The following is a 25,989-nucleotide window of genomic DNA, read 5'->3' as shown; positions in this document are numbered from 1 at the left end:
CTGAGAGGATCATCAGTTGGGCGGTTAAAAGTGTCGCAATTTTGCGTACATTTTAAAATAGACGGACGTTGACTGGTTTATCGACTCACGGAAGGAATCAGTAAACTTTCCAATGACCATTAAATGCCATTTATACTCGTGAATATAAATACATTCGGTTTTTTAAAAAAAAATTTGTGCGATAGCGAGAATTTCACGTACATTCGTTTCGTGATTATTTACTTTTTACGACTCTTGTCGTAAAACGTGAAGTACGACTCACGGCTGCAACCCACAGCGTTCGGACTTTTTACGACTCTTGTCGTAAAACGTGAAGCACGACTCACGGCTGCAACCACAGCGTTCGGCAGCCGCCATCTTTAGTGGTCTGCACGTTTTGCTCGCCGTCCGAAGGGGGTCGTTAGGCACGTTGGGATTCACCGCTCTTCGGCGGGATTCCAGCTCACCTTCCCTCCACTCCCAATTCATCGGGGTGGCTGAGGGCCGGCAAGGTGCGGGGCCCGTCTGGCGAGCTTTGTCGAGGCCTGGCAGGTCTGTCGAGGCGCTATGAGTCAACTACCGCGACGCATAACGAAGGTGAGACGAGCACGGCGAATTTAAATGGCCGAACGGTTCCGTTTTGTGGAGATTTGACGGTTTAAACTTCTCATCGGCACACTCGGTCAATTGGCAGCTCTCGACGCTCGATCGTCTGGTGTTGTTTGTGAGTGCGATGCTGTCAGAGTGCTCGGGTCGTTGTGTGCTGCTGCTGCAGGAAACGCAGAGGCTTATGGCCGAGCCTGTTCCCGGAATCAAGGCAGAGGCCGATGACAACAATGCGAGATACTTTCACGTTGTCATTGCTGGACCCACGGACTCGCCATTCGAAGGCGGCACGTTTAAACTGGAGCTTTTCCTTCCTGAGGAATATCCCATGGCGCCGCCTAAAGTCCGCTTCATGACGAAGATCTACCACCCGAACGTGGACAAGCTAGGCCGCATTTGCCTCGACATACTCAAGGGTAAGTTGTGCGTCGTTAACCGAGTGATACCTCCTTGCACACCTTGATTAGAACATTTTTTTTTATTTATTGTTCGACAGGGGACCGTCTAGTTAGATGCTGTACTTGAGTGTTACCTGTGCGCGAGTACCCACCTGCCTGTCTGTGCAATTAGCACACTTCTTCGCCCCTTGAGGTAGTGGTGAACAGCGCTTTTGAAGCCTTGGAGGGAACAATGGGACTGAACAGACTGGGTAAATTGGCTCCACGGGTGAGATAAAGGAGCAGCAAATGAGTGGAGGTGAGCAGTGAGCCGGGATTTTGGGAATTCAACAAGAAGACGGGACTCGAAGACCTTGTGCGCCCTACAGAAACCTGGCAGGGACAGAGCCAAGAGAGGGCAGAGGGTGCAAGACCAAAGAGAAGGCAGGGACGATACAGAAGGGACGCCAACTCTGTGTGACCAGTCCTCATTTTCATAAATGCCAAGGTGAACCAATGAAAAAAGCCAAGAATTCACAAGGTTTTCGGAAAAGCAATGATAATAGAAAACCAAGACGCCAAGGTGAACAACGAATAGCCAAGATCTTGTGAAAAAAAGCCAAGGAGTGGTCACGCTGCACCAACTTCCCTGTAATGTGAAAGTAACAGACCTAGAAAGTCAACTTCGTCATGGGAGATCTCAATGATTTTGAGGGCCTTCCTTTCCACGGCATCAAGAATTGGCGAGGTGTGAGGCCGGGGCGCCAACCCAAAGGGGAGTGTCGTTCCTCGTCAAGCTGCGAATAAAGGTCTCATTGGTTCCCAAAAGTTTCGACTTCTGCTGCTTGCCCAGTCGGCAATCTTGGAAATGGCTTTGGATGCAATCTTGGAAATATGGTGTGCTCAAGAAAGATCATGGCTGATGGTGAAGCCCAAAAGTATGAGTGACAACCTCTTCAAGCAGTTTGTTTGGAAAGTATATGGGAGGGTTTGCCATTTGGTCCTTTTTAGAGAGACAGCATGAGAGTGTGGGATTTGTCAGGGTTGATAGACATATTCTAAGTGTTGGACCAGATCCTGATTTTTTTATCAAGGTCTGCAAAGAGGGAAGAGGCTGCTGCTTGCCTACATGAAGGATGAGAAATGATGCGGCACAAGGTGGAATCGTCGACAAATATTTGAGCAGGATTTTCCAAGGAATCGGAAAGATCATTCATGAAAATGAAGAACAACACCGGGCCTGGGGGCTCTCCAGCCTTGGCTGGGATAGGAGATAAGAGTTTCCTGTTAAGAGCTACATGCTGATGACTGTTAGAGCTCATCTAACCCTCACCTTTTACCTACGTTTTCACCCCTGTCTGTTTTTTGTAAACAGAATATCTCAAAAAGTTGTGGACGGATTCAGGCAAAATTTGGTGAACATGTTGAGTGTGTGATGATGAATTGACGCGATTTTGGTGAAGATCCGGATCTGGATATGATATTTATTTAAATTTTTCTCAATTGAGAGATGGCACCAAAACGATATGTAGCATGATGTTTCAAAAAGTTTTGGCCAAATTATTACAAAACTCGGTGGATGAGTTGGGGAGGTGATGGGAGCAAGCCGATTTGACTTTGGTTAAGAGCCGGATCTGAATCCGGACGATCGGTTGGATACAAAATATAAACTGTTCAGTCTGCCGGATGTGCTCTGCTGATTCCTGTTCTAGTTATTGTTGTTGTGGGGTTTAGAATTCAGTACATGCACAATCGTTTTTGCCTCCACCACCAAAGGTGGACGGAGGTTATGTTTTCATGTTGGTCTGTCTTTGTCTGTAAGGAAGACATCTCAAAAGGTTGTGGATGGATTCAGAAAAAATTGGTGGATTGGTTGGGTATGTGACAAAGCTGAAATGATTAGATTTTGGTGAAGATCTGGATTACTAAAATTTTTGGAGTGATTCTTCCCCATTGAGAGATTGGGTGAAAAACTATGTATCACATGATATCTCAAAAAGTTGTGGATGAGTTATGACAAAACTAGGTGGATGAGTTGGTTAAGTGACGAGAACAAGCCGATTCGATTTTAGTTCAGCTCAGGATGCAGATCCAGCCTATCAGTGGCATACAAAACTTAAACTGTTCAACCTGGTGGAGGTATGCACTACTGAGTGTCGTTCTAGTTTTATGGAATAGTTAAGTAAAGGGGTGTGTGTGTTTGTGTGTGTGTTTGTTTGTCAGACTACTACTACAGTTCTGCACCAATTACATGTAGACTTGCCACAGAGGATCAGCATGACCCCCCCCCCCCCAATAAATGTGTGGGGGTGTTTTTATCTTTGGGGGTGGGAGGGGTGAGGTAAGTTCTCTATGTAAATGTGTATCGCGTAGTGCCACCTCCAGGTTGGGGGAGGCTATGACAAGTATACACCATTTACAGTATTCCTGTCCCTACGTTTTCCAGTGTCGTGAGGTGTTTTCAATTATAAGCAGAAGGTATGTTTTTGCTTTATGCACATAACCCAGGTTGTTATTATTATTATTATTATTGCCTGTACAGAGCTGTCGGTTGTCCATACACCCAAATAAAGTTATGTGTCAGAAGAACGCGTTGCATGCTTGGAGCAAGACCGCCCATAGGGTGGGTACTCTGCTCGTGTTATAATCCTTTGAATGAACTAGTGCGTGGCCGTACGTGCAAACCAAAATAAAAAATAAAAAAATAACCAAAATAAAATAACACTTTGAAACCGCATGCCAGAAACAAATACACAGGCTGTTCCTTCGCTCTCATGTGCCCGTACGTGCGTGGCCATACGTGCAACCCCCCCCCCCAAAAAAAAACTTTCAAACCGTGTGCCAGAAACAACAATCGCACAGGCCGTTTCTTCTCTCTTGCGTACCTGTACGTGCGTGGCCGTATGTGCAAAAAAAAACAAAAAAAAACTTTCAAACAACTACACAGTCCGTTCCTTCGCTCTCGTAAACGATGACTGGATTGGGGCATTGTGTTTATCTATAAATGCGCATAAGAAATCGAGAAATTATTAGAATACCGGAAATCCGTACGTTGTAACCCGTAATGGGGATCGTGGCTGAGGATCTCTTCCCCAACGGCCACGCCTACGCAGCAACGTGTCCTGTCATTGGTAACTAAATGGCGCATCGGCCACGACTACGCAGTAACGTGTTCTGTCATTGGTTTGGTAAATAAATGGCCATAACTTGGGAAGCACTTGTCCGATTAATATCAAACCTCGAAAAGGCACATACTCAGTTCCCCAGCAATGTTGCTGGCAAGTTTCAATTAGATCGGACCAGTGGTTGTCGAGAAACAGCGGACACAGACGCAGACACATACATATACACACACACATTGCTGGAATTATAGATAGATAGGGAACAGGTAGCATGTAATGCAACTCACCATGAAGATCAGCCTCAATCATCATTGAGCAAAGATGTACCCAGGCAAGTGGAAGTTAGCCCAGGTGGCATGGGGCCTTTGGAGGGTGTGGGAAGCTGTATGATTGGCCCTCAAGAGGCAGGGCTGGAATGCACACCATAAAATTGGTGAACTACATAACATTGGGAGACAGATTGAGCACATCAAGGAGAGGAGATGCTGGTGATATCCTTCCCCAGGCTTTGTTTTACTGTCCTTCTTGGGTATTGTGGGGCGGTGAAGGTGGGTGGGAGGGGCGTGGGTTCTCCCTTCGAAACAAGGATTGGCTTTCATCGGTAGAGGCCATCAGCTTGGGCCTCGGTAAAGACCGACTTGGCTCTCTGGAGCATCCTTTATTGGGGTGCACAGTTTCTACAAGGCTTGCAAACTCTCATCGAGTCGTTCATATTGCTGGTGATTTCCCACAGTGAAGCTAAAGTGTTCCCTGTGGTGACTGATAGGTATCCAAACCGGTACTGATTGCACTCATTGCACAGACGCAAGGAAGCTTAATTTCTCAGCACCATTGTGCTACATTAATCTTGTACCACTGCTTCCTATCTGAGTCATAATTTGCATTAATTGTAAATTTATTGTCACTGCTTCTAATGCTCATGACACCATGGAGTCGATCATCAAGTGCTTGAAACGACATCTCAAAACCTCCACGTTCTGTGATTTACCGTGGTTTCACAATTCAGAGACTGAACTGTTACTTTTGTGTACATGCTTGGTGAAGGATGTGTATTTGTGGTAATTTTGGTAAATTGTTGATGATTTGCTTTATATTATATTACCAACATTGTGGCCGTTGTCCTATTTTGCTAGTATTTTATTAAATGCTCCTATTCTGACCACTCAAGATCTGGGCCACAAATGATGGTTCAGGTGTGGTTACCATCTCTTGTATTTATTTATTTCATTTTATTTGACGTGTTTTTCTGAGCGTGCGCTTTGGGTAGTTACAACCCTGAGTATGTGATGTTCGGTGTCAGGTAGTAAGATAGCCAGCCCTCTCGTGGTGGATTTTTTTTGAAGGGTGCATTACGGTGCCTTCCAATAGCAAATTTTTGTTTTCCCTTCTTTTGTGTTGGTTTTTACCTCCATCCACCTTCATTCACCTCTGTCTGTTTATTTGTGCATTTTTGTGCAGGATAGCTTCAAAAGTTATGGACATATTTGGATGAAATTTGGTGGGCAGGTTGTGTGAGCGACAAGGATGAATTGATGAGATTTTGGTGAAGATCCTGAGATGAGAATTTTTAAAGTCATTCTTCACCGTTGAGAGATGTGGCCAAAATCGATATATAGCACGACATCTCAAAAAGTTATAGACGGATTCAGACGAAACTTGGTGGACAGGTTGGGTGTGTAACAAGGGTGAATTGATTTGATTTTCATTTTGATGATTTGATTTTTCGGCAAAATGAGTGCCAGCATGTTGGTATACTGTGTCGGAGTGGTGACCAATCCAGGATTGTTCCCAATAACCAAGGAGACTGCTTGGGCAGCACCAGTGCTCTGCACAGAGTGTGGTCCCAATGGATGGATGGATCGAGCTAAATGCTAATGTCGTTGAACAATTAAAATTGATAATACGTGAGCGCGTGTTGCAGCTAAGTTCATGGCACAAAAGGTATAAATGGGAACTGTCAAAGCTTCCTTGTTGAACATGAAACATTAATTTGAGGAGGCAACCACTGAACTGGCAGAAAAGTTTTTATTTATGAATCGTTGGATCCAACTTCTATCCAAATGGAAAGTGATTTATAGAAGTCAGTCAGAATTGACAGCTTAAAGGAATTGGAAGTGAAATTGAAGCAAGGATTACAGCAAATGAAGCTGAACTTCCGCATATCGTGAGGTCAACATTGGACCGAATAACTAGTGGACCTCAGGGATGAAGATGAAAAGTTAAAATGGTAATTCATGGTATCAAGAGATGTCCTAAAAATTACTAACATCTAAAGCCCCTGTGGACGTACATGTACTCATGTGCTTGAACCTGGTATTGATCGTAGAGTGGTGGGATCACTCATGGAGGCGTCACAAGCTGTTTCTAGACAATTGTTGTCATTGCCAGATTTTCATGGGATTATTAATCTGGAGGCATTTTAATGCAATTCAATGTGACAAAAGTTTACAGTTGCTCAGAGGTGGAGCAGGCGGGCCATCGTGTGGAAGCATTACACGGTCCCATGGATGAAATCTTAAATTTGGTGTGTGTGTGTGTGTGTGTCCGTCCTCGTCCTCCATAACTTCAAAACCATGAAACCTAGCAGCCTGAAACTTTGCATGCATGCCAAGAAAACACCCCGATTGAAGATGATTAACGGCCTTATTTAATTATATCCTTCATCAGCCGTACCCTCTTCCTCCTCCCTCCCTCCTCTCCTCCTCCCTCCCTCCTCTCCTCCTCCCTCCTCTCCTCTCCTCTCCCCTCCCTCCCTTCCTCCTCCTCCTCCTCCTCCCTCCCTCCTCTCCTCCTCCCTCCCTCCCTTCCCCCTCCCTCCTCTCCCCTCCTCCTTACTCTCGTCAGCAAAGTGACAGGTTGTATTTGCTCGTCTTGAATAAAATCTTTAAAAAACTGATTTGGAGTGGTGTATCAAAGTGTCTTTGTTGGGGTGCAGCTCCAAATTGAAAGTGGGTGAAACAATTTCTGAATTAACACACGTTATTGAGCAAGCAGTAAGGGTTTTGTAACCAGGATTTCCTGATGAAGTATAGGAAAGGCAAGCATTGGAGATGTTTGTTAATGTTCTTCCTGATGCTGAAATTTGTTTCCAGTTGGAGGTACCACAGCCTGTGAATGTTATCCAAGCTTCACAGTTGTCAAATCGGTTATTTACTTGAATTTTAAAAATCTGGCAGATATGGTGAACAGGTTAGACCTCTAAGTAAGCATGTTGCAGTTGCTGCTCAGGAGTAACCAAAGGTGAATGTCACAACTGGAACAACTACCCCTGGAATGAGTCAAAGTATAGATGTGTTGACCCAAATATTGAAATGCTTCATAGATTCATTGTATGCTGGACATGGGTTTGGGTCAATCAAACAAGGTAAGTCGGCTTGAATAAATTTACCCAACAGACCTGAGTAGTGATGGATGGACATCTGACTCGGCTAGAGGATTTGCCGGGGATTGTTATGAATACGGATAAAGGGGGCATAAGTGTAAATTTGGTTTTGGGCTGAGGATTTACAGGAGCCCAGTGGATAATCCGAAAGAGTAAGAGGTCCAGATCCAGCGGTTCAGAACCAATCGATCCAAGACGACTTCTTCACAGTAAAACTAGGTCAAGCCAGGCCTGCATACCAGGTTGGGGAAAACTCTGTTCGTGCCTCTCCTTTGGTAACAGTTATTAACTGTAAACTTGGTGGACTTGGAATTTGAGAGTAGCCTACAAGGTGAAACATGTGGCCTGTGAAGTCCGAGGAGACATTGGGTCCAGTTGTACAATATTGTATGCCCAGTGATCTTGAACAAAAATGTCGACAGTTCAAATGGAATCGCTCCACTGGGAGAACAGGTTATTTCTGGAAACTGGGGTGAATGCACCCATTACGTGTTCAGGAACCGTGACATTCCTGTTCATAAATGATTGCCACTTAGTCCTTGGTAAAGAGCATCTGATTGGGATTTTCTCTATCATAGGTATTTAAGTCCTATGTATAAGTATTTTATTGTTTTATATACTTGTCGGTAATGTCTTCAATATTGTACCAGGTACTACCTAACGATAACACTTCATTAGAGAGATAACTACAATTAATCCAGTCAAAATAAGGTTGGAGGTCACACTAATTGCAAGAAAAATGAAACCACTTTTATTTGTCTTCTTTAAGTACATGTAATAACATATTAAAAATTCCAAGAAGTTCCTGGTGTGGAACATAGATTTCTGGGGGTGTCCAAAATCTGGCATATATCGGGACCTGGCGAAATTAGGTCATAGGTTACAAACACTAGGATAGGTCAAACTTCAATCATCTACGTTGAATTTTACTATTGATACTTATTGTTTAGGTCACATTTGATATTTAAATGTCCTTTAAACCATGCCCATGGTCAAACTGAGGACCAGTCTGCTCACCCCCCCCCAACCCCACACACGCACATAGGTAGGGCCTAATTTAGATAAGGACACCTTTTCCTAACTCGGCATTGTTGCAAACATTAAAAAGTATCATCAGTCATCTTGTTACCTTGGTCACTCATGTTCTCACATACACCTCTGCATTCCCCACATGCTGGATTACAGGGCAGTCCTTGTTGCTGACACCCACAGTGCTTAGTTTGGCAGCCAGATTTGCAGCGGCATCTAACTACTTTTCGCAGCTCTTCTGGTGCGAAATCCAAGTCACTTTCCACTGGAAATAATGTTTCTCCTTGCACCCTCCAACTCCATGTCTCTGAATTAAGTTCTTTTCCTTTCCATGTCTGCAACTGATGATATACGCGCAAGGAGTGATACTTGGCAGCTGCCCGAGTTGGAGGTAGGGATTTTGGGTGGACCACTTGTTTTTTGGTGACCAGAAGTTCAAGGTACTTTTGATGGCGACGTATGTCCAAGTTCCTTGTGACCCCGGGATTTGCTTTGTATATGCACATCAGAGCTTTTTCACCTGCTTCTGCAATTCCTTCGTTTGATCTTCCCGGATCGTTGAAAACTTCAGCTTCCTTGACAAAAGATGGGCTGTTCTTTGCCAATGAAAGAACTACAGCTTTTCCATGACCAAACAACCTTGAAGTATTATCACATCTGATAACAGCATGAAGAAACAAGATGTTTCTGCAAGCTTTCTCACCGAGAGTCTTTTGCAGATTCTTGATATCAAGGTATTGGATGGGAGAACCTGCTTTAGCCTGCGGCTGGAAGTATATATTCTTGTGCTTCTTAGTTGTGTAATGGATAAGCAAAACCAGGAGATCTGTGTCGCTGCCAACCAGTATGGTCCGACCTTTCTTGGCCACTACCAGTGCCGTCTTCACTATCAAAAGATCAGCATCTCCTTTTGCATGATGAACATCACAGCCAGCCATTTCAAGATGTTTTCCAAGGAGATTTATGAAACGTTGCTTTTTCTCTTTGTTTGACAGGAATTCATCCTTTTTTCATTTGAAGAGGCATGTTTTCATGAAACTGAACTCCTTGGGCCTGCTTGGTACCAATGCGTCTTCTGTGAGTCCCATCCTTTGGAGTTGGACCACTCTGGTAACCATCAAACACTATGACTGGGTTTCCATACCTTTTGACATGAGCAACACAATTTTGGCAGATAGCATTGTATGTCTTCCCAGTTTCCCATGGTATCTTGTGCAGAAGAGCTCCACCATGAAGGACAAATTGGAATGTTGCAATCTCCATGTGCGTCTGTTCATCAGAAGGATCCCCAGCAAGGTCCAATAGAGCGTTAGCAAGCGCTGGTTTATTAGCTTTCAAGAGTTCGTTCCTTTTTTCAAACAGAGTTCATAGCCAAATGTGTCCTGAATACTTTCCTTCTGTGTGCTGACCATCACAAGCCTCTGAAACAGGAGAAGAGGATCAATGCTAACATCCTCACCATCGATGGAGATTTTGGACTTCGAATCCATTGCGACTGCCTGGTCTTTCTTCTTAAATGTGTACTTCAAAACTTGTTTTCCCTCCATGTCCCCTAAGATTTTACTGCCAATATCCTCTGTTCTGTCGACATTCTCATTGTCTGTTGCAATAACACCATTTACTATATTTCTGAGAGTTTCAGCATTTCCGAAAGGAGACTTGTCCTCAATGAATGTGAGTGGCTTGTTCACATCATTGGCATCCATCTTCTTACGTGCCATGGAAAGATCCTTATGTTGCTCGCTTGTGGTGTATCCAATAGAAGTCAATCTCTGCATTGCATTGTTGACTTCTCCACTAACTGGTCTTGATAAAGCCCAAACTATTCTTTGCGATTCCGTCATTCCCCTTCCCCTCGTCAGTCCGCCCGTTGTCTTTAGACTGCGCATTAAAACTTGCTCTATCACCAGATCTGGGGATAAACCAGCCCAATACCTATCTGACCTTCTAACAGCATGTAGTCCATTCATAAAATGTTTGTACACACTTTGTGGCATGCATGTCAGACATCTTCTGTAAGTAGATGTGGATAGATTTTGTGTACAAACTGTGGCCTGCTGCTACAAGGTAAGGAAGCATGTCATTCATTACCTCGAAGTGTAGATGCTAGTTGCTTGTTCTTTCAGAGGTGATGAACTTTCGAACAATGGCAATCATCTTCATATACATGAACCATAACCGACTTGTCCTTTCAGTCACATGGCTTGCCTTTTCATCCATCATATCCTTGATAGAAGCCAACAAGGTAGGGGATGATTCAACATCTTCCAGGGAAATCTTGCCTGCCAAAAGCTGGTCATAGAGTCTGTCAAGTTCCTTCAGAACTGGGTGGGGAAGCTCGGAATCGGCATTCGACGGAACCTCTGGATCAGTGGGAATACTGCTACTGGTGTCACCAGAACCATCATCATTTCCATCGTCATCTTCAGAATCATCATCATCAGAAAACACCTCAGAAAACACCTCAGAAAACATGGGACTAGACACCAAGTTGAATGGAATAGGGGAAGAAATGGCAAAATTACACACTTTTTTTTTTAATACCGCATACTTGCCTGAAAAAGATTAAAAAGTCGCAATCATCTTAAAAACTCACCATGTTCCATACCTTCATTTACTTGGAATTAGCTGAAGTACCCGGTAATACCTGGGAAATTTGCCCTATTTTCCTCACGCTAGTTAGACTGAGGCATTCGTTGTATGGAGAAAATTAGGAAGGCTTCTTTTATTCCTCAGATTTATGGAAGGAAGGCTTTATGCTGCCGTAATCCTCAGATAGGTCATAGTTGAAGGCGGGCTTGAGCCACTCAATGTTTCTAGCAGCAGTGGCAACTGTCCTTGATGTCCTGCCAAAACCCGGACCTAGAAAGCTGGAACGTGAGTTTTGTGCTTCTCTCGCCCGTCGGTGTGACGCTCTATTTGCAGTTAGGCGACGCTCTCTCTCTCTGCAGCCGACTCTGCTTGCCTGGCTCGTTCATGAGCGGATATATCATCAGTAAGACGTCTCTGTCTCTCTGTCTCTCTGTCTCTCTGTCTCTCTGTCTCTCTGTCTCTCTGTCTCTCTGTCTCTCTGTCTCTCTGTCTCTGTGTCTCTGTGTCTCTCTGTGTCTGTCTCTCTCTCTCTCTCTCTCTCTCTCTCTCTCTCTCTCTCTCTCTCTCTCTCTCTCTCTCTCTCTCTCTCTCTCTCTCTCTCTCTCTCTCTCTCTCTCTCTCTCTCTCTCTCTCTCTCTCTCTCTCTCTCTCTCTCTCTCTCTCTCTCTCTCTCTCTCTCTCTCTCTCTCTCTCTCTCTCTCTCTCTCTCTCTCTCTCTCTCTCTCTCTCTCTCTCTCTCTCTCTCTCTCTCTCTCTCTCTCTCTCTCTCTCTCTCTCTCTCTCTCTCTCTCTCTCTCTCTCTCTCTCTCTCTCTCTCTCTCTCTCTCTCTCTCTCTCTCTCTCTCTCTCTCTCTCTCTCTCTCTCTCTCTCTCTCTCTCTCCTCTCTCTCCTCTCTCTCTCTCTCTCTCTCTCTCTCTCTCTCTCTCTCTCTCTCTCTCTCTCTCTCTCTCTCTCTCCCCTCTCTCCCCTCTCTCCCTCTCTCCCCTCTCTCCCCTCTCTCCCCTCTCTCTCCTCTCTCTCTCTCTCTCTCTCCCCTCTCTCCCTCTCTCCCTCTCTCTCTCTCTCTCTCTCTCTCTCTCTCTCTCTCTCTCTCTCTCTCTCTCTCTCTCTCTCTCTCTCTCTCTCTCTCTCTCTCTCTCTCTCTCTCTCTCTCTCTCTCTCTCTCTCTCTCTCTCTCTCTCTCTCTCTCTCTCTCTCTCTCTCTCTCTCCGCTTGCCTGGCTCTTTCATGAGCAGATCGATCAGCAGTTAGCTGTTGCCGTGTGCGTGCAGTTCGAGAATTCAAATAACAGGAGGAGAATGTGTATGTTTAAAAAGTCAACGAATACGAACATTTTGTATTTCAAAAAACCCTAGCGTTTTTAACCATGAAGCATTTTGTTATGATTAATACGCCGCGCACTATTCGAAAGCCATTTTTTTTTCTAATGGAAATTTTATATATATATATATTTTTTTTTTTTTTTTTTTTTTTTTTTTAATATATTTTTTCCATTTTTATGGAGAGCCACTTCGCGCATCCTGGAGCGGAATGTTAGTTCTATATATGTGTAAAGTTTCATCAAGATCGGTTCACTGGTCTAGGAGCTTATTCGTTACAAAAAAACAGACAGAAGGACTGCCATTTGTATAGTAGATTTTTAGGCATTGATAAGGTTGAGCTCGAGGAACATAAAACAAGTGGTTTCATTTTTCTTGCAATTAGTGTGAGGTTTGCCCCCATTTTGGCTTATTTTGACTGAACTAAATGGTGCCAGGCCTTACAGGTTTTCTTGCGTCGACATAATCGGTTAAAATTAGAAGCATTATTGCTAAATATTTATTTTCTGACCTTTTTCTCTCTGTTGTTTAAAATTAAAATTATGCAAGAGAGGATTAGAAGACGTATTTTTCAACTTAAATGATCATATTAAATGTCTTGGAACACTTCCTTACATTTGTGACATTTTCTTGGACATGAATCCCATTTGTATTTTCAGCAACAAACTGATAATTTGCATATTTTTTGGGAGGTGTGGATATTTTACTGAAGTGCATTAATTTGCCAAAATACTGTCTAGCCTTTAAGGTAGTGCTGTATTGGATTCTTTACATCTATATGTGAGTGATGGTTTTGGGATTGCGTGCTTAATGTCTCAAACCATCTCTTCCAAAAGGACTGTGTATTCATTGTTGCAAGGCCATACCTCCAAAGCACTTTCACAATTTAGAATCTGGGTTCAGAAAATAAGCTGTCGGCATCATGTTTCAGAGAAAGGAATTCCCAACAACGTTTCTGCAAAGAATGATGATCGCCTGTTGGAGAGTGGGCTCCTCAGTCAGAATGACATCAACCAATCAAGCCTTTGCAAAACGAGCTCTTACCAAAATTTTGGCAGATAATCAAAAGTCACCTTGAGCGAAGAGAATACTGTGACAGATTGTTATTCTGAACAGACAGAAGTAGCATTTTGGTGCCCTGAAAATCTCTGCTCTTTTGTCGTATCAAACCTCCATCTTTGAGAAAAGAGTCCAGGTAGTCGTCATTAGAATTCTGGTTATTACCCCTTGCATGAGAAGCGAAAAGTGGGGTTGACAATTGGTTCCCTTTATATGTGTCTGTCCACAAATGTAAGTTTATGATCAAGGAACAACTGAATTTCAATTGAATATTATATTTTTAACACGTATCGCAACATGAATTGGGGGTGGGTGGGGGGGGGGGAGGAACCTGTAGCTTAGCAGTACTTTGGCCCTCAATTCATCCCGGTCGCACATGAGATAGAGATATAGATATTGTAAGACTTTTGCCTATCCACTTATCTGGTAGTCAAAATTGAAAATCATTCCAAACAGGAAACCTGTGTTTTAGCGACACGAACAGGCACGAGTAGCTAATCCATCCATCCATCCATCCATTGGGACTGAGCGTTGTTGCTGCCTAAGCAGTCTCTTGGGCTATTGGGAAAAATCCTGGACAGGTCGCCACCCTGACACAGGATACCTGCAAGTTGGTATTCATTTTGCCGACCTCGGAAGGATGACAGGCTGAGTCAACCCCACCACCTTTTAAAACCATTAAGCCAACACCAGGCATGGAGTAGCTAATGTAGCATGGTAAATTTGATGGTACAGTGCTGAGAGAATGTCAACACCCCCTTTCTTTGTTGCCTTTTCGCCTGGAATTCAATTGCATTAAATCAGACTTTTCCCACCTTAGTTTACACATCGTAACCCACAACTTCCAAGTGAAAAACAAATTCTACAAACTTCAGAAAATTAATTTATGCAAAACTACAATATGTTGGTTGGATAGGTGTCCACCACCCTGAGTTAATATTTGGTGGAAGCACCTTTTACAGCAATTACAGCTGCGAGTCTGTTGGGATAGGTCTCTACCAATTTTGCACATCTTGATTGGGCAATATTTTCCCATTCTTCTGTGCAAAACTGTTCAAGCTCAGTCAAGTTGCATGGGCAGCATTGATGGACGAGCAATCCTCAAGTCACGCCACAGATTGTCGATTGGATTTTGGTCAGAGCTCCGACTGCGCCACTCACGGACATTTATCTTTTTGTTCCAATCCACTCCAGTGTACCTTTGGCTGTGTGCTTCGAGTCATTGTCATCCTGAAAGGTGAACTTCCGTCCGAATTTCAGTTTTCTTGCAGAGGGCAGCAGGTTTTCCTCTGGGATTTTTCTATATTTTTCTCCATCCATTTTCCCTTCTATCCTGACAAGTGCCCCAATTCCTGATGATGAGAAACATCCCCATAACATGATGCTGTCACCACCATGCTTCACATTAAGGATGTTGTTCTTTGTGTGATGTGATGTGCTGTGTTGGGTTTGGTTTGCATTGCGGCCAAAACGTTCAATCTTGGTTTTCACAGACCACAAAACTTTTTGCCACACGGCTTCAGAATCGCCAGTGTTTTGTTACATACCTCAAATAGGACTCAAGGTGGGCTTTAAGTAATGGCTTCCTTATTGCTGCCTGGCTGTACAGGCCAGACTTGTGGAGTGCTTGGGATATTGTTGTCACATGCACACAGTGGCCAGCTTTTGCCATAAAGGTCTATAGCTCTTTCAGAGTTGCCATCGGCCTCTTGGTGGCCTATCTGATCAGTCTCCTCCTTGCTTGGACCTCCAGTTTAGAGGGACGGCCTGATCTAGGCAGGGTCTTGGTGGTACCATACACCTTCCACTTCTTAATGATTGCCTAGACTGTGCTCTAAGGGATATTCAAGGCCTTTTGAAATAGTTTTCAACCCAACCCCTGATCTGTGCCTTTCCACAACTTTATCCCAGATGTCTTTTGAAAGCTCCTTGGTGCTCATGGTTGAGTCTTTGCTGTGAAATGCACTACCCAGCAAGGAAACCTTCAGGAACAGCTGATTTTATTCTGAAACAAGAAGCGCACTCGGTAGAGCGCATACTTCCACCCTGTAATGCCTGATCCATGAGAACATATCGGGCCCAATACATTTTTGAACTAGAGGGGGAGCACTCAGGAGAGTGCAAAACCTCCGCCGCCAATACTGCTGGGTCACTCGAGTGAACCTTATATCTTATTCATTAAATATGTCAACAGTGCTGACAGTTATAGTTCTTTTCTCCATTTTTTTTTGGGGGTGGGGGTTGGAAATCACTTAAAACATGTAGAAATGCAAAAAAAGAAATCTAAATTTTGTTGAAAAAAAAGTTGTAAAAAATTTTTTTTTCTCTAACAATTTTTTTTATGGAAATCACTTAAAACATGTAGAAATGCAAAAACAAAATTTTTTTCTCTAAATTTTTTTTTTGGGGGGGGGATAAAGTCCAAAATCTCATGGCATGATCCTTGGACCATACCTAACCCCCCCCCCCCCACCAAGTTTCGTCGAAATCCGTCGGAGTTTTTCCGTAATACTGTTAACAAACAAACAGACAGAAAGGGGTGAAAACAGTAACCTCCGATCTTCGATGGCGGAGGTTACATATCATGCTATACAGGAATATATTGTTTTTGGCCCTATATCTCAATGGTGAAGAATCACTATGACAATTCAATAATTCTGGTATCTCGATCCGGATTTGAATCTTCACCAAACTCTAATTAATTCGTCCTTGCCACACACCCAACCTGTCCACAAAGTTTAGTCCGAATCCGTCCATAACTTTTCATATCATGCTATATGATATTAGTTTAGCACTATCTCTCAATGGTGAAGAATCACTTAAATTCTCGTGGTCGGATCCGGATCCGGATCTTCACCAAAATCGAATCGATTCATCCTTGTCACACACACCCATCCTGTCCACAAAATTTCATCTGGATCCGTCCACAATTTTTTGACATATCCTACAAATAAACAGACAGAAAGGGGTGAAAACATAACCTCCTTCACCTTTGGTGGTGGAGGTAATCAGACCCATTACAATTTTAACACAGGTGGAGGCAAATTAACTTGGTGTGCTATTTTGAAGGTGATTGGTTCTACTTGAGCTAATTTAGAATTACTATTATAAGGTGGGGTGGATACTTATCCAACCAAGATATTCCAGTTTTGTATTTTTAATTAATTTTCTGAAATTTGTAGAATTTGTTTTTCACTTGGTAGTTGTGGGTTACGATGTGGAAAAAGTCTGATTTGTTGCAATTTAATTCCAGGCTAAAAGGCAACAAGAAGTGAAAATATTGAAATGTGGTGTATACATTCAATAGGCACTGTATATTTCAAGCGATATTTTATAAACCTCATCAATGGCATTGACTTCCAAAAAAAACAATTTTTGTTTCTTTGCAACCTTTAAAATTTTTATTTTGTTTCAATTTTATTATATGCTTGTACACTGGAGAACACAAATCAGCTGTTTGGCACTTTCAAAACCCTTTAATTTAGCAGTACTTGGACAAAATATTACGGCATCTTACGTCATCTTACGTCATCACGACCATTCAAATTTGCCGTTCACAGTCCCCGCCCATGTCCTTGTTTCCCAAAGTAAGGTGTTTGATGAACTCCAGTTATTTGAGTTGCCGTGCATACCATGGAAGAGCACATGCCTTTCATTGGTGTGGCCAATGCAGAGTTCCATGACCTGGTGCAAAGCGTATGTTGAGGGCCCAGTCTTTGATTGGGGAATGTGGAGGCTGTACAAATTAAATGGTTGCACATCGGCATTTGTTATGCATCGTCAAGAAGTTGTTATCCCATGACTTTTGTTTGGAAGTTGTCGATTGCTACTCCAGCTTTGTATTCACGGTTTTATCTATAACTAGATGACCCGTGAACCCGTTGGGTTCCCGTTGTGACAGCGGTTGATAAAAATCATATATATATATATATATATATATATATATATATATATATATATATATATATATATATATATATATATATATACATATATATATATATATATATATATATATATATATATATACATATATATACACACACACACACACACACACACACACACACACACACACACACACACACACACACACACACACACACACACACACACACACACACACACACACACACACACACACACACACACACACACACACACACACACACACACACACACACACATCTCCAGCGAACTATACTGCTGAGGTTGTTTGCATCGATCAAATAATCCCAGAGTACTTGACTGAATCGGGAATTCATTTTTTTTAATAATTTTTTTCGTTGCCCGATTTGAACTAAACTTGATATTGCGCATCAATGTAATAAAAAATAAAAGACAAATGTTTGAGATTTTAAAATAAATCATTTCAAGAAAAAAAAAAAAAAAGATAGCTCCAGCGAACTATGCCGCTGAGGTTGTTTGCATTGATCAAATAATCCCAGAGTACTTGACTGAATTGGGAAATGATTTTTTTTTATAATTTTTTTCGTTGGCCGATTTTTAACGAAACTTGATGCTGTACACCGCAGGAGAATGATAACGTGGGCCGAAAAATTTGGCACTATTGTGTACCGTTTTGGCTGTATTTTGGGAACATGCATACATACATACATACATACATACATGATGAGAGTTTTAGTAATATAGAGAAGATGTGTGTAGCATTTGGAATAAATTAAACTTTATAAACGTCATTTTTGACACATTATATTGGTTGCTTAAATTTGTAGATGTTTTGGAGTTGCTTTTATTCGTCCCCTACCTGTTTCACTGGATAGGACTAAGTTTTTTTTTTGTTTTGTTTTGTACACAATGTCGAGGCTTGTATGAGAGCTAACACACAAAGTACAAGGGGAGCAGGAGAAAAAAGGACCAGAAGAGGGAAGGAATAAACAGTGTGGAACAGAGACATGAAGAGATCTGTGGAAGGGAGAGGGATGGAGTGGAGAACACAGGGTAAATAAAATAGACACTACAGGGACTTTCATGTCCTTGCATGCATGACAGGGATATTCAGGATGGAAAGCAGGGAATTTGAAGGAGGTGGATTAGCGGGGTAGAAAAGATCGTGGTTTTAGATGGGAGAAGATAAGAGATGGTGGTGAACAGCTGTTTTGAAGACCTGGACAGAAGAGTGAGATTGAAGAGTGTGGGAGTTTGTTCCAAAGGAGCGAAAAAAAAAGGTATGAAATTGTGAAGGTGAGCATTGATTCTTCATTTTAGTAGTTTTACCAGAAGGGGGTTGCTGGTGGATCTTAAGTGCCTTGTGGGGGGGAAGACATATCTCAGACAGAGTGGGGGGGGGTAGAGCAGGTGAGGCCGGAGAGGAGACAGGAGATGACGGAAAGAGCACCGACCTGTCTGCGGTGAGTGAGAGATCCAAAGACTCAACCTCATCGCGAGGCATGCCAATGATCCGAAATGCCTTGGTTTCCACAGCTTGAAGCTGAGAAAGGTGAGAGGCAGGAGCACCAGCCAAGAAGGGAGAGCAGTACTGCATCAGGCTACGGAAGAAAGCTTTGTATGTTGTCAGCAGCTCAGGTGGGCCGAGGAAGGACTTTGCACGATGGAGGATTCCCAGTCGGCGACTGGCTTTTTTGGCCAGCTTGGAAATGTGGCTTTCCCAGGAAAGATCATGGCAGATAGTGAGACTCAGAAGCTTGAATTAAATGACTTCTTCAACGTGATTGTTGAGAATGTTGATGGTGGGGGCGGGGGTGGGGTCCAGAAGGTCCTTTTGTTGAGACATTGTGAGAGTGTGAGTTTTGTCAGGATTGAAAGACATGTTCCACATGTTGGACCAGCTTGTAATTTTATGCAGATCTGCAGAGAGTAAAGAAGCTGCTGCATGCCGGTCTGAGGGATGACAGATTGTACAGCAGATGATGGAGAAGTTAGCAAAGAGATAGAGGATTTTCCAGTCAGAGATCATTAATGAAAACCAGAAAAAGCACAGGACCCAAAACACTGCCTTGAGGAACTCCAGCCTGGACAGGAAGAAGGGATGAGAGTACTCCATTTAGGGCCACACATTGGCTGTGACAGGAGAGGAAGTCTGTGAGCCATGAGTGGAGATGTCCTTGGATACCACAGAAAGAGTGGTGAGCAGGGCAGGATGCCAGACCATATCGAAAGCACGCAATATGTCTTGGGAGATGACTGATTTCATGTCTGGCATTGAGGTTATCCATCCATTGTTGGGAGAGCAGAAGCAGCATATCCAGGGTTGAGTGACATGGTCTGAATCCAAATTGATGATCGGAAATCAAGCCATTGGAGAAGAGGAAGGATTTAATGTCTGAAGCGATGATGGATTCCATAACCTTGATGATGATTGGGAGAAGGCTGATTGGTCTGTAGTTGCAGGGATCTGTTTTGTGCACCTTTTTATGCAGAACAGTAATGGTTACTGATATCAAAGCAGATGACCTTGAGCAAATGAGTGGGTGAATAGAGCAGAGAGAGGGTGAGCAAGAACAGCAAAGCAGGTTTTTAGGACACGTGGGCTGATGCAGTCTGGACTGGTTGCAGAATCTGAGTCGAGGTTTGACAGCAAGCTCTCCACTTTGTCAGACGAAAAGGACACAGAGACCAGGAACAGCTGGGTGCGACTGGGTAAGGTGGCTACAGAAAGTGAAAGGTTTGGGATGCAAGATTTTGAAGTAAACACTGAGTTTAGGCATTCAGCCTTTTCATGTGCAGTGTCAACTGTGCGGCCATTTGAGGTAAGGAGTGGAGGGGTGGGGGGGTGGTGTTGGAGGGGAACATTCACCAGAAACAGTCTTTACGAGATGCCACCAGGATTTGGAGGAGGGAGAGAGAGGTTTGAGAGTTCAGACTTGAGATTTGAAAGATGTTGTTTTCTGGCTCTCCTGAGGGTCGACACACACACTTGTTCCGAACTTTGTGGAGGGAACTGAGATTGCCTTCAGTTGGATTAGCCTTCCATGAAGCGAAGGCAAGTTGTTTCAGGACAACTGCCTCACCCCAAGCTTCAGTGAACCATGGGCGGGAGGAAGGGAAGGATAACCGAAGACGGGATGGGATAAATCTGTACATGAGAGAGCAATTTTCTATGAAAGAATTCCAAGGATGAGTTGATATCGGAGGAAGTAGAGATGGGAGACCAGTCTCGAAGTTTGATGGCTGTTTTTTGTCCCAGCCAGTCGGCCTGAGTGAAATGCCACACTCGACGGCGCTGAGGTGGTTCTCTAATAACAGCCAGAGATATGTTTACTTTGACAAGCATGTGCTCAGATGAACCGATTGGAACGGAGGAAGAACAGTAGATATTTTCAGAGAAATTCGTCAAAATCAGATCCAGAAGAGATGGAGTACCGTTGGTTGAGATCCGGATCGGGAATTTGACCAATTGAGTCGGTCCCAATGATGTGCAGAAGTCTTTTGCTTCAGTGCCATGGCAGGTGAGAGAGGTACCCACACCCAGCCAAACTGGCATGATGACAATTGCAGTCACCACATATGAGGAAGGGAGAGTTGGGATGAAACGAGAGAATTTGGTCCATGTTTTCAAAGAGCGAGATGTAAATGGAGTCGTCACTGTTAGGTGGATGGTACAACACACATAAACATGAGGTGGGAGTGGAGGGGAAGCTGTCGCCAGAGGAAGGAGAAGGATGAGACTGGAAGAGTTGAGGGAGAAGGGTGGTGGTGGGGAGTTTTTGAGAAAGGTGAGAGGGAAGCTTGGAGGGGACAGAAAGTGAAGGTTGCTTTGCGAGAGAGGGCAAACGACGAGAGCAGGCACGGCCAAGGTGCAGGAGGGCGATGAGAGGTGGGGATAGGGGAAGGATGAGATTTGGTGGAGGTATGGTGAAGAAGGGATTGGGCAGGGGAGGTTCAAGGCAAGAGGGAGAAGTATGCTGAGAGGAAGGAAGAGGATCATGTTTGTGGTGATGAGGAGTGTACTGATTGAGAGAGTGAGATATCTGTTCGGTTAGAATGGAGCCCACAGATGTTAGAACACCACACACTTTGGGACAACAGAGGAGGAGCTAATACTGAAGCAGAAGATGGTGAAGAGGTTCCATGAGGGGCAGGATTGGAAGGGGTAAGGAGAGGGGATAACAGGTGAGGGGTTAGGAGGAGGTAGATTTTTATGGAGGTGGGGTGAATTGGCACTGAAGTTGGAAAAAAAAAAAGAGGACGATTGATGGAACACGAACATGCATTGCAAACTGGGTTTTTTATTTTTAAGTCAGAGATGTGATTTAAGACATTACGTGAGGAATGCAATAAAGGAGAATTAAGAGAACATGGAGAAAAGAAACGTCGTAACAGTGGGACTTTTTAGACGTGGGATGAAGGAAAGGTCGAATTGACTCACTATACAATCCCGAGAACCACACGTGTGAAAGAGGAAGTTGCAACATTTTACGAATCCGTTTTTTAATTTTTTTGATAAAGATAATTATGTAAGATTAGGAAAAGGAAAGGTTGAAGAAAAATCGTGTAGGTGTTTGGTGAATTTGGATCGGCAAACACAAACAACTGGACAAATTGGTTTGCCCTCTGTCTGTCCCACCTGTGGTTTTCTCGACTTCTCCCCCCCCCCCCCGCCCCCATGCCCTTTAACATATTCAACGGAAACTTGTGACTTGGCTTTATTATGATTATTTTCAGGGTTTCATCAGTTTCCCACAGAGTTATACCCTTTTTGGATTTGGACCTGTAAGGGACATGTATTGCAAAGCAATTCTCCCTCTTGTTGTTGTTGTTATTGTAAAAGGAAGCTGCTTTTTATGAAGAAATTAATGGGCAATTTTGAAAAGCAGTAGGAATGAGTGAGTGTGGAAGATCATAGCAGGAACTGGCTTTGTTTCCATGGTAAAATTGCAACACGTTGCTTTGGAAGTTGATGAGGATGTGGTTTGATTTTTATTTTTAATTTTAATCAGTCCACTTCTCTTTTTACTCTTTTCAGACAAATGGTCTCCAGCTCTGCAAATTCGCACTGTGCTGCTGTCCATCCAGGCTTTGCTGAGTGCACCAAACCCTGATGACCCTCTTGCCAATGATGTAGCTGAACAATGGAAAGTGAATGAAGCACAGGCCATTGAAACAGGTGAGGGATGTAATGACTCAGAACAAAAACCACGTATTTGAATCTCATGTTATATTTTCAACATGAATCGGAACATAAATAAAGTGACTAGTCTTTCTTTTTAACGTAGAATCAACAGAGCCCAAGAAACTTTGCCTTTTCAACCCTTTGGACTCGTTTATTTTGACATCGTCTCCATCAATATATTCAATTTGATTCATTAAAAAAATGAAATTTCATTTTTGGATTCCACTGAGAGCCTAATATCTGGAAACCATTTCCATACTTTAAGCAAATTATCATTCACAGCATTACAGAGAATTGTAATTGTTGCAATAAAAATATTTGCATCATTTGCCTTCAAGATGGAAAAACAATAAATCCAATGCTTTATTTGTATCTGGTACACTGCGAGCAATTATTCAAATAACTAGTGAACCAGTCATGGGTAACCCCACAAATTCCGTGATGCTGCAGTTTAGATAATATCATTTTATGGTTAATAGTGTCATGGCAGGAAGTTTGGGGGTAGGTCAGGTTCCTGCAAAGTCTGTTTTTTTGAAAATTTTTACTTTTTCCGTTTACACCCAATTAAAATGTCCACAACAGACTGAGACATCATCGGCGTGTTGGTATTACCCTGGGTCATGTCGTGGGCACAAATCCCCCTCACTCCCCCCTTTTCCTAGCGGCGGGGGGAGATTGCTTCCAATTTTCACCTGTACACTGTGCAAGTGGTTTACTGACCACTGCTGCAAATGGGGATTATTATCCACGGCGCAAAATATTTGCCCCACTTCATGTTTTTAGCAGGGCCAAAAGGCAACTGTTCTGGAATGATTTTGACAACACACATTTGTGCACTGTTCCTCGGCCTACCTTGCCATCCTTGACATTAGAACGAGTGTTCACACTGAAATGTGAATTTTGAGATGTGTTCTCAATGCAGACAATTTTTTTTTTGCTGAGTTTGACAAATTAAAACTGTAGTTATTAAAAAAAACATTTATTTTTACCTTTTTGTCAAAAATATGTTTGTTTTTGTTTAACCCGAATAAAAAAAACCCCCCAAAAATCACCAATTGTTTTATTTTGGTAATAATGGTGAATGCCAGCGAAACCCTGGATGTGTGAATATGGTTATTTTATTGTAAACATCGTATTGCCCTCTACCCAAACTCTTGTTTATTTATTATTTTATCTGAAAGAAGAAAAAGAGAAATCGAATTGTAATATGTCCTTTTCCATACTTTCGCAAAGGGTGTGTACTCTGTGATGCATTTGGCATTTGGCTACCTGGTGAGCACAATGGTGACAGTTTGTAGTTGGCGTCGTCTTGTCGAGAATTGAATTAGTGCGATTTTGAAACTCAGGAGCCAACACAGCGGCAATGACATATTTCACTCTCTTGTCTTACTGATCTTGCCAATTTGAGTATCTTTGCACCATGATTGTACCAGTGCTTTTTATGAAATGAGTTAATTTTTATATCTGAATTTATTTATTTATTTATTTCCTTTTATTTTCATTGCCCTTATAATTGCACTTGCTGTTGTCTTGCAGCTCGGGTCTGGACCAGAACGTATGCAAGTGATTCCAACAGAAAGATGTAAATGGAAAAATCAAGTTGGAAGAGGGTACTGATGTTGGGAGTTTGGGGGGAGGGGCGGGGGGAGGGCACGGGTGAGTTTTGAGCTGTAAAATGGTGAGGGTGCAGCTATGATGTGTATAAGATCTTGTGACTCGACAAGTTATTTCGTTTGTTTTTGCTTATCCAATGTTGGTTTGTTATCCCCCCCCCCACCAAGTTATGTTGGTGTTTTCATGAAGATTGGGATAAATTGGAGATTTTTTTAAAGTACAGAAAATGTTTAAGCAGCTTTTTTGTGTGATATTATTATATTGTTAATATTATGAGTTTGCATTCATTTAAGTATTGTTCCAAGATTGACGCTACACCACCCACGAGTTTCAGGGAGCATCTCATTACCGACCTTTAAAACTAGTCTCTCTGCCTGCGGACAGTTAGTCGTGGCCTCTCCACTTCATCATTTGGTATCCATATCTACTCCCTTTTTTTTTTTTTTTTTGCTGTTCTTCCTAGTTTTTTTTTTTATTTTTATCAAAAAGTCTGAACTTTGATCCACTCATTGGAGGAGAATGAACTTACCAATGCCTAAAGTTTTTGGGTTGTGGGAGTTGCCCAGCCCACTCTCTTATCCGAGCAAACATTCAGTCATTGCTCTACTGTAATAGTTCGTCTTCACTTTGCCAATGTTGTGCACTATGGCGTGAGAAATGGAATGGCAGCAGCTCTTTTTCAATACCTCCATTACTGATGTCCAGGATACCGAAGGTTTTGAGTGACGTTGTTAACCACCATCAGCATTCGTCAACCACTGTCACACCATATTGCAAACCCTGTGCTGCAAACATCACCACCTTAGCACCGGTGTGGCCAAGGCGAGTGCTGGTGACCACATTTGGTCCAACGTGTAGCTGTGCTAATCCATTGCGCTGCAAAATGGATATTGTTTCCACATTTACTGTTCTCATAATTTGTTCATTTTTGTGACAGCTTGTTTCGTTCAAAAATGCTGTGTGAGCTTAATACGTGGATATCCTGCCACCTTCTTAATCTCCTTTTCATCCCATGACTGCCTCACTTGTGAAAAGTTTTAAGTACAATGTTCTTCTATTTGTCATTCAATGCTGGTTTACATCTGGTTTATCTGGCTGTGCATTATCAACTGTTTATGGGCCTTACCCTTTATGCTGTGCTCTGAAATAAAATACTCCACCCACTCTTTGGTTTTTCTTCATTGACTTCATGTCACAGTTTTGCTGTTGGCATGACGAGTACAAATTTCATTGGACGATGCAACAAGTACTTTTGTGGTAGTTTTAAGTGCCACCTCACTGATCTGGATGTGCCGGATGGTTGCATTGCTTGGTATCACCAGCTGATAGAATCCACTTGTGCAGCATCCTTCTCCCCTCAAGAACACCACTCTTGTTTAAAGATGGCAGAGCTACCTGCTAAAGGCCCTGTCATACCTTGACGTTTTAGCCAGCGTATAGCAAGGTCTCAAAATGTATGTAAAACGCTGGCGTACGCTGAACTATTGATGTTTCTTTTAATTTTTGGGAGCATAATAACGTGATGGACGTATGCATAACTTATTAGTAACGTACACAGAACGTTTTAATCACATATAGATAACTTATACCAACGAATGCTGAGCGTGTTGTCGGTGTTCACAACCTATGCCCAATGATAGTCTAACTTATGCATAGCGCACGGCAGCGTATCGCCGATGATCACGTGGCGTAGGCTATTCATAGGCTGCGGCTCGACGATTCAAATCATAACCGCACTCGACATTGAAGTGTGAAGCCGCTGTCGCACCTTGACGTTTTAGCCAGCGTATGCCGACGTATGAAAAATTTGCCGAA

General features: G+C 42.9%; 1 protein-coding gene across 1 annotated transcript; it reads left to right on the top strand.

Moving 5' to 3' along the window:
- Nucleotides 1-279: 279 nt before the first annotated feature.
- UBE2N (ubiquitin conjugating enzyme E2 N) lies at nucleotides 280-25,340 on the top strand. The gene is made up of 4 exons (XM_085898373.1): nucleotides 280-576; nucleotides 755-1,001; nucleotides 22,414-22,554; nucleotides 24,097-25,340. The coding sequence occupies exons 1-4, from the start codon at nucleotides 547-549 to the stop codon at nucleotides 24,144-24,146; spliced, it is 468 nt and encodes a 155-aa protein (XP_085754499.1). The 5' UTR covers nucleotides 280-546; the 3' UTR covers nucleotides 24,147-25,340.
- Nucleotides 25,341-25,989: the final 649 nt, after the last annotated feature.

This window comes from Eptatretus burgeri, chromosome 10, assembly GCF_056783735.1.
Source record: "Eptatretus burgeri isolate ZD-2024b chromosome 10, Ebu_testis_v1, whole genome shotgun sequence".
NCBI lineage: Eukaryota > Metazoa > Chordata > Myxini > Myxiniformes > Myxinidae > Eptatretus > Eptatretus burgeri.
The sequence above is the reverse complement of the archived record's forward strand: the minus strand, read 5'-3'. Positions and strand labels throughout refer to the sequence as shown.

Coding starts and splice junctions, on each gene's coding strand:
- UBE2N (XM_085898373.1), top strand. CDS start 547: ATGAGTCAACTACCGCGACGCATAACGAAG. Junction 577..754: donor TACCGCGACGCATAACGAAG/GTGAGACGAGCA, acceptor CTGCTGCTGCAG/GAAACGCAGAGGCTTATGGC. Junction 22,555..24,096: donor AGCACAGGCCATTGAAACAG/GTGAGGGATGTA, acceptor GTTGTCTTGCAG/CTCGGGTCTGGACCAGAACG.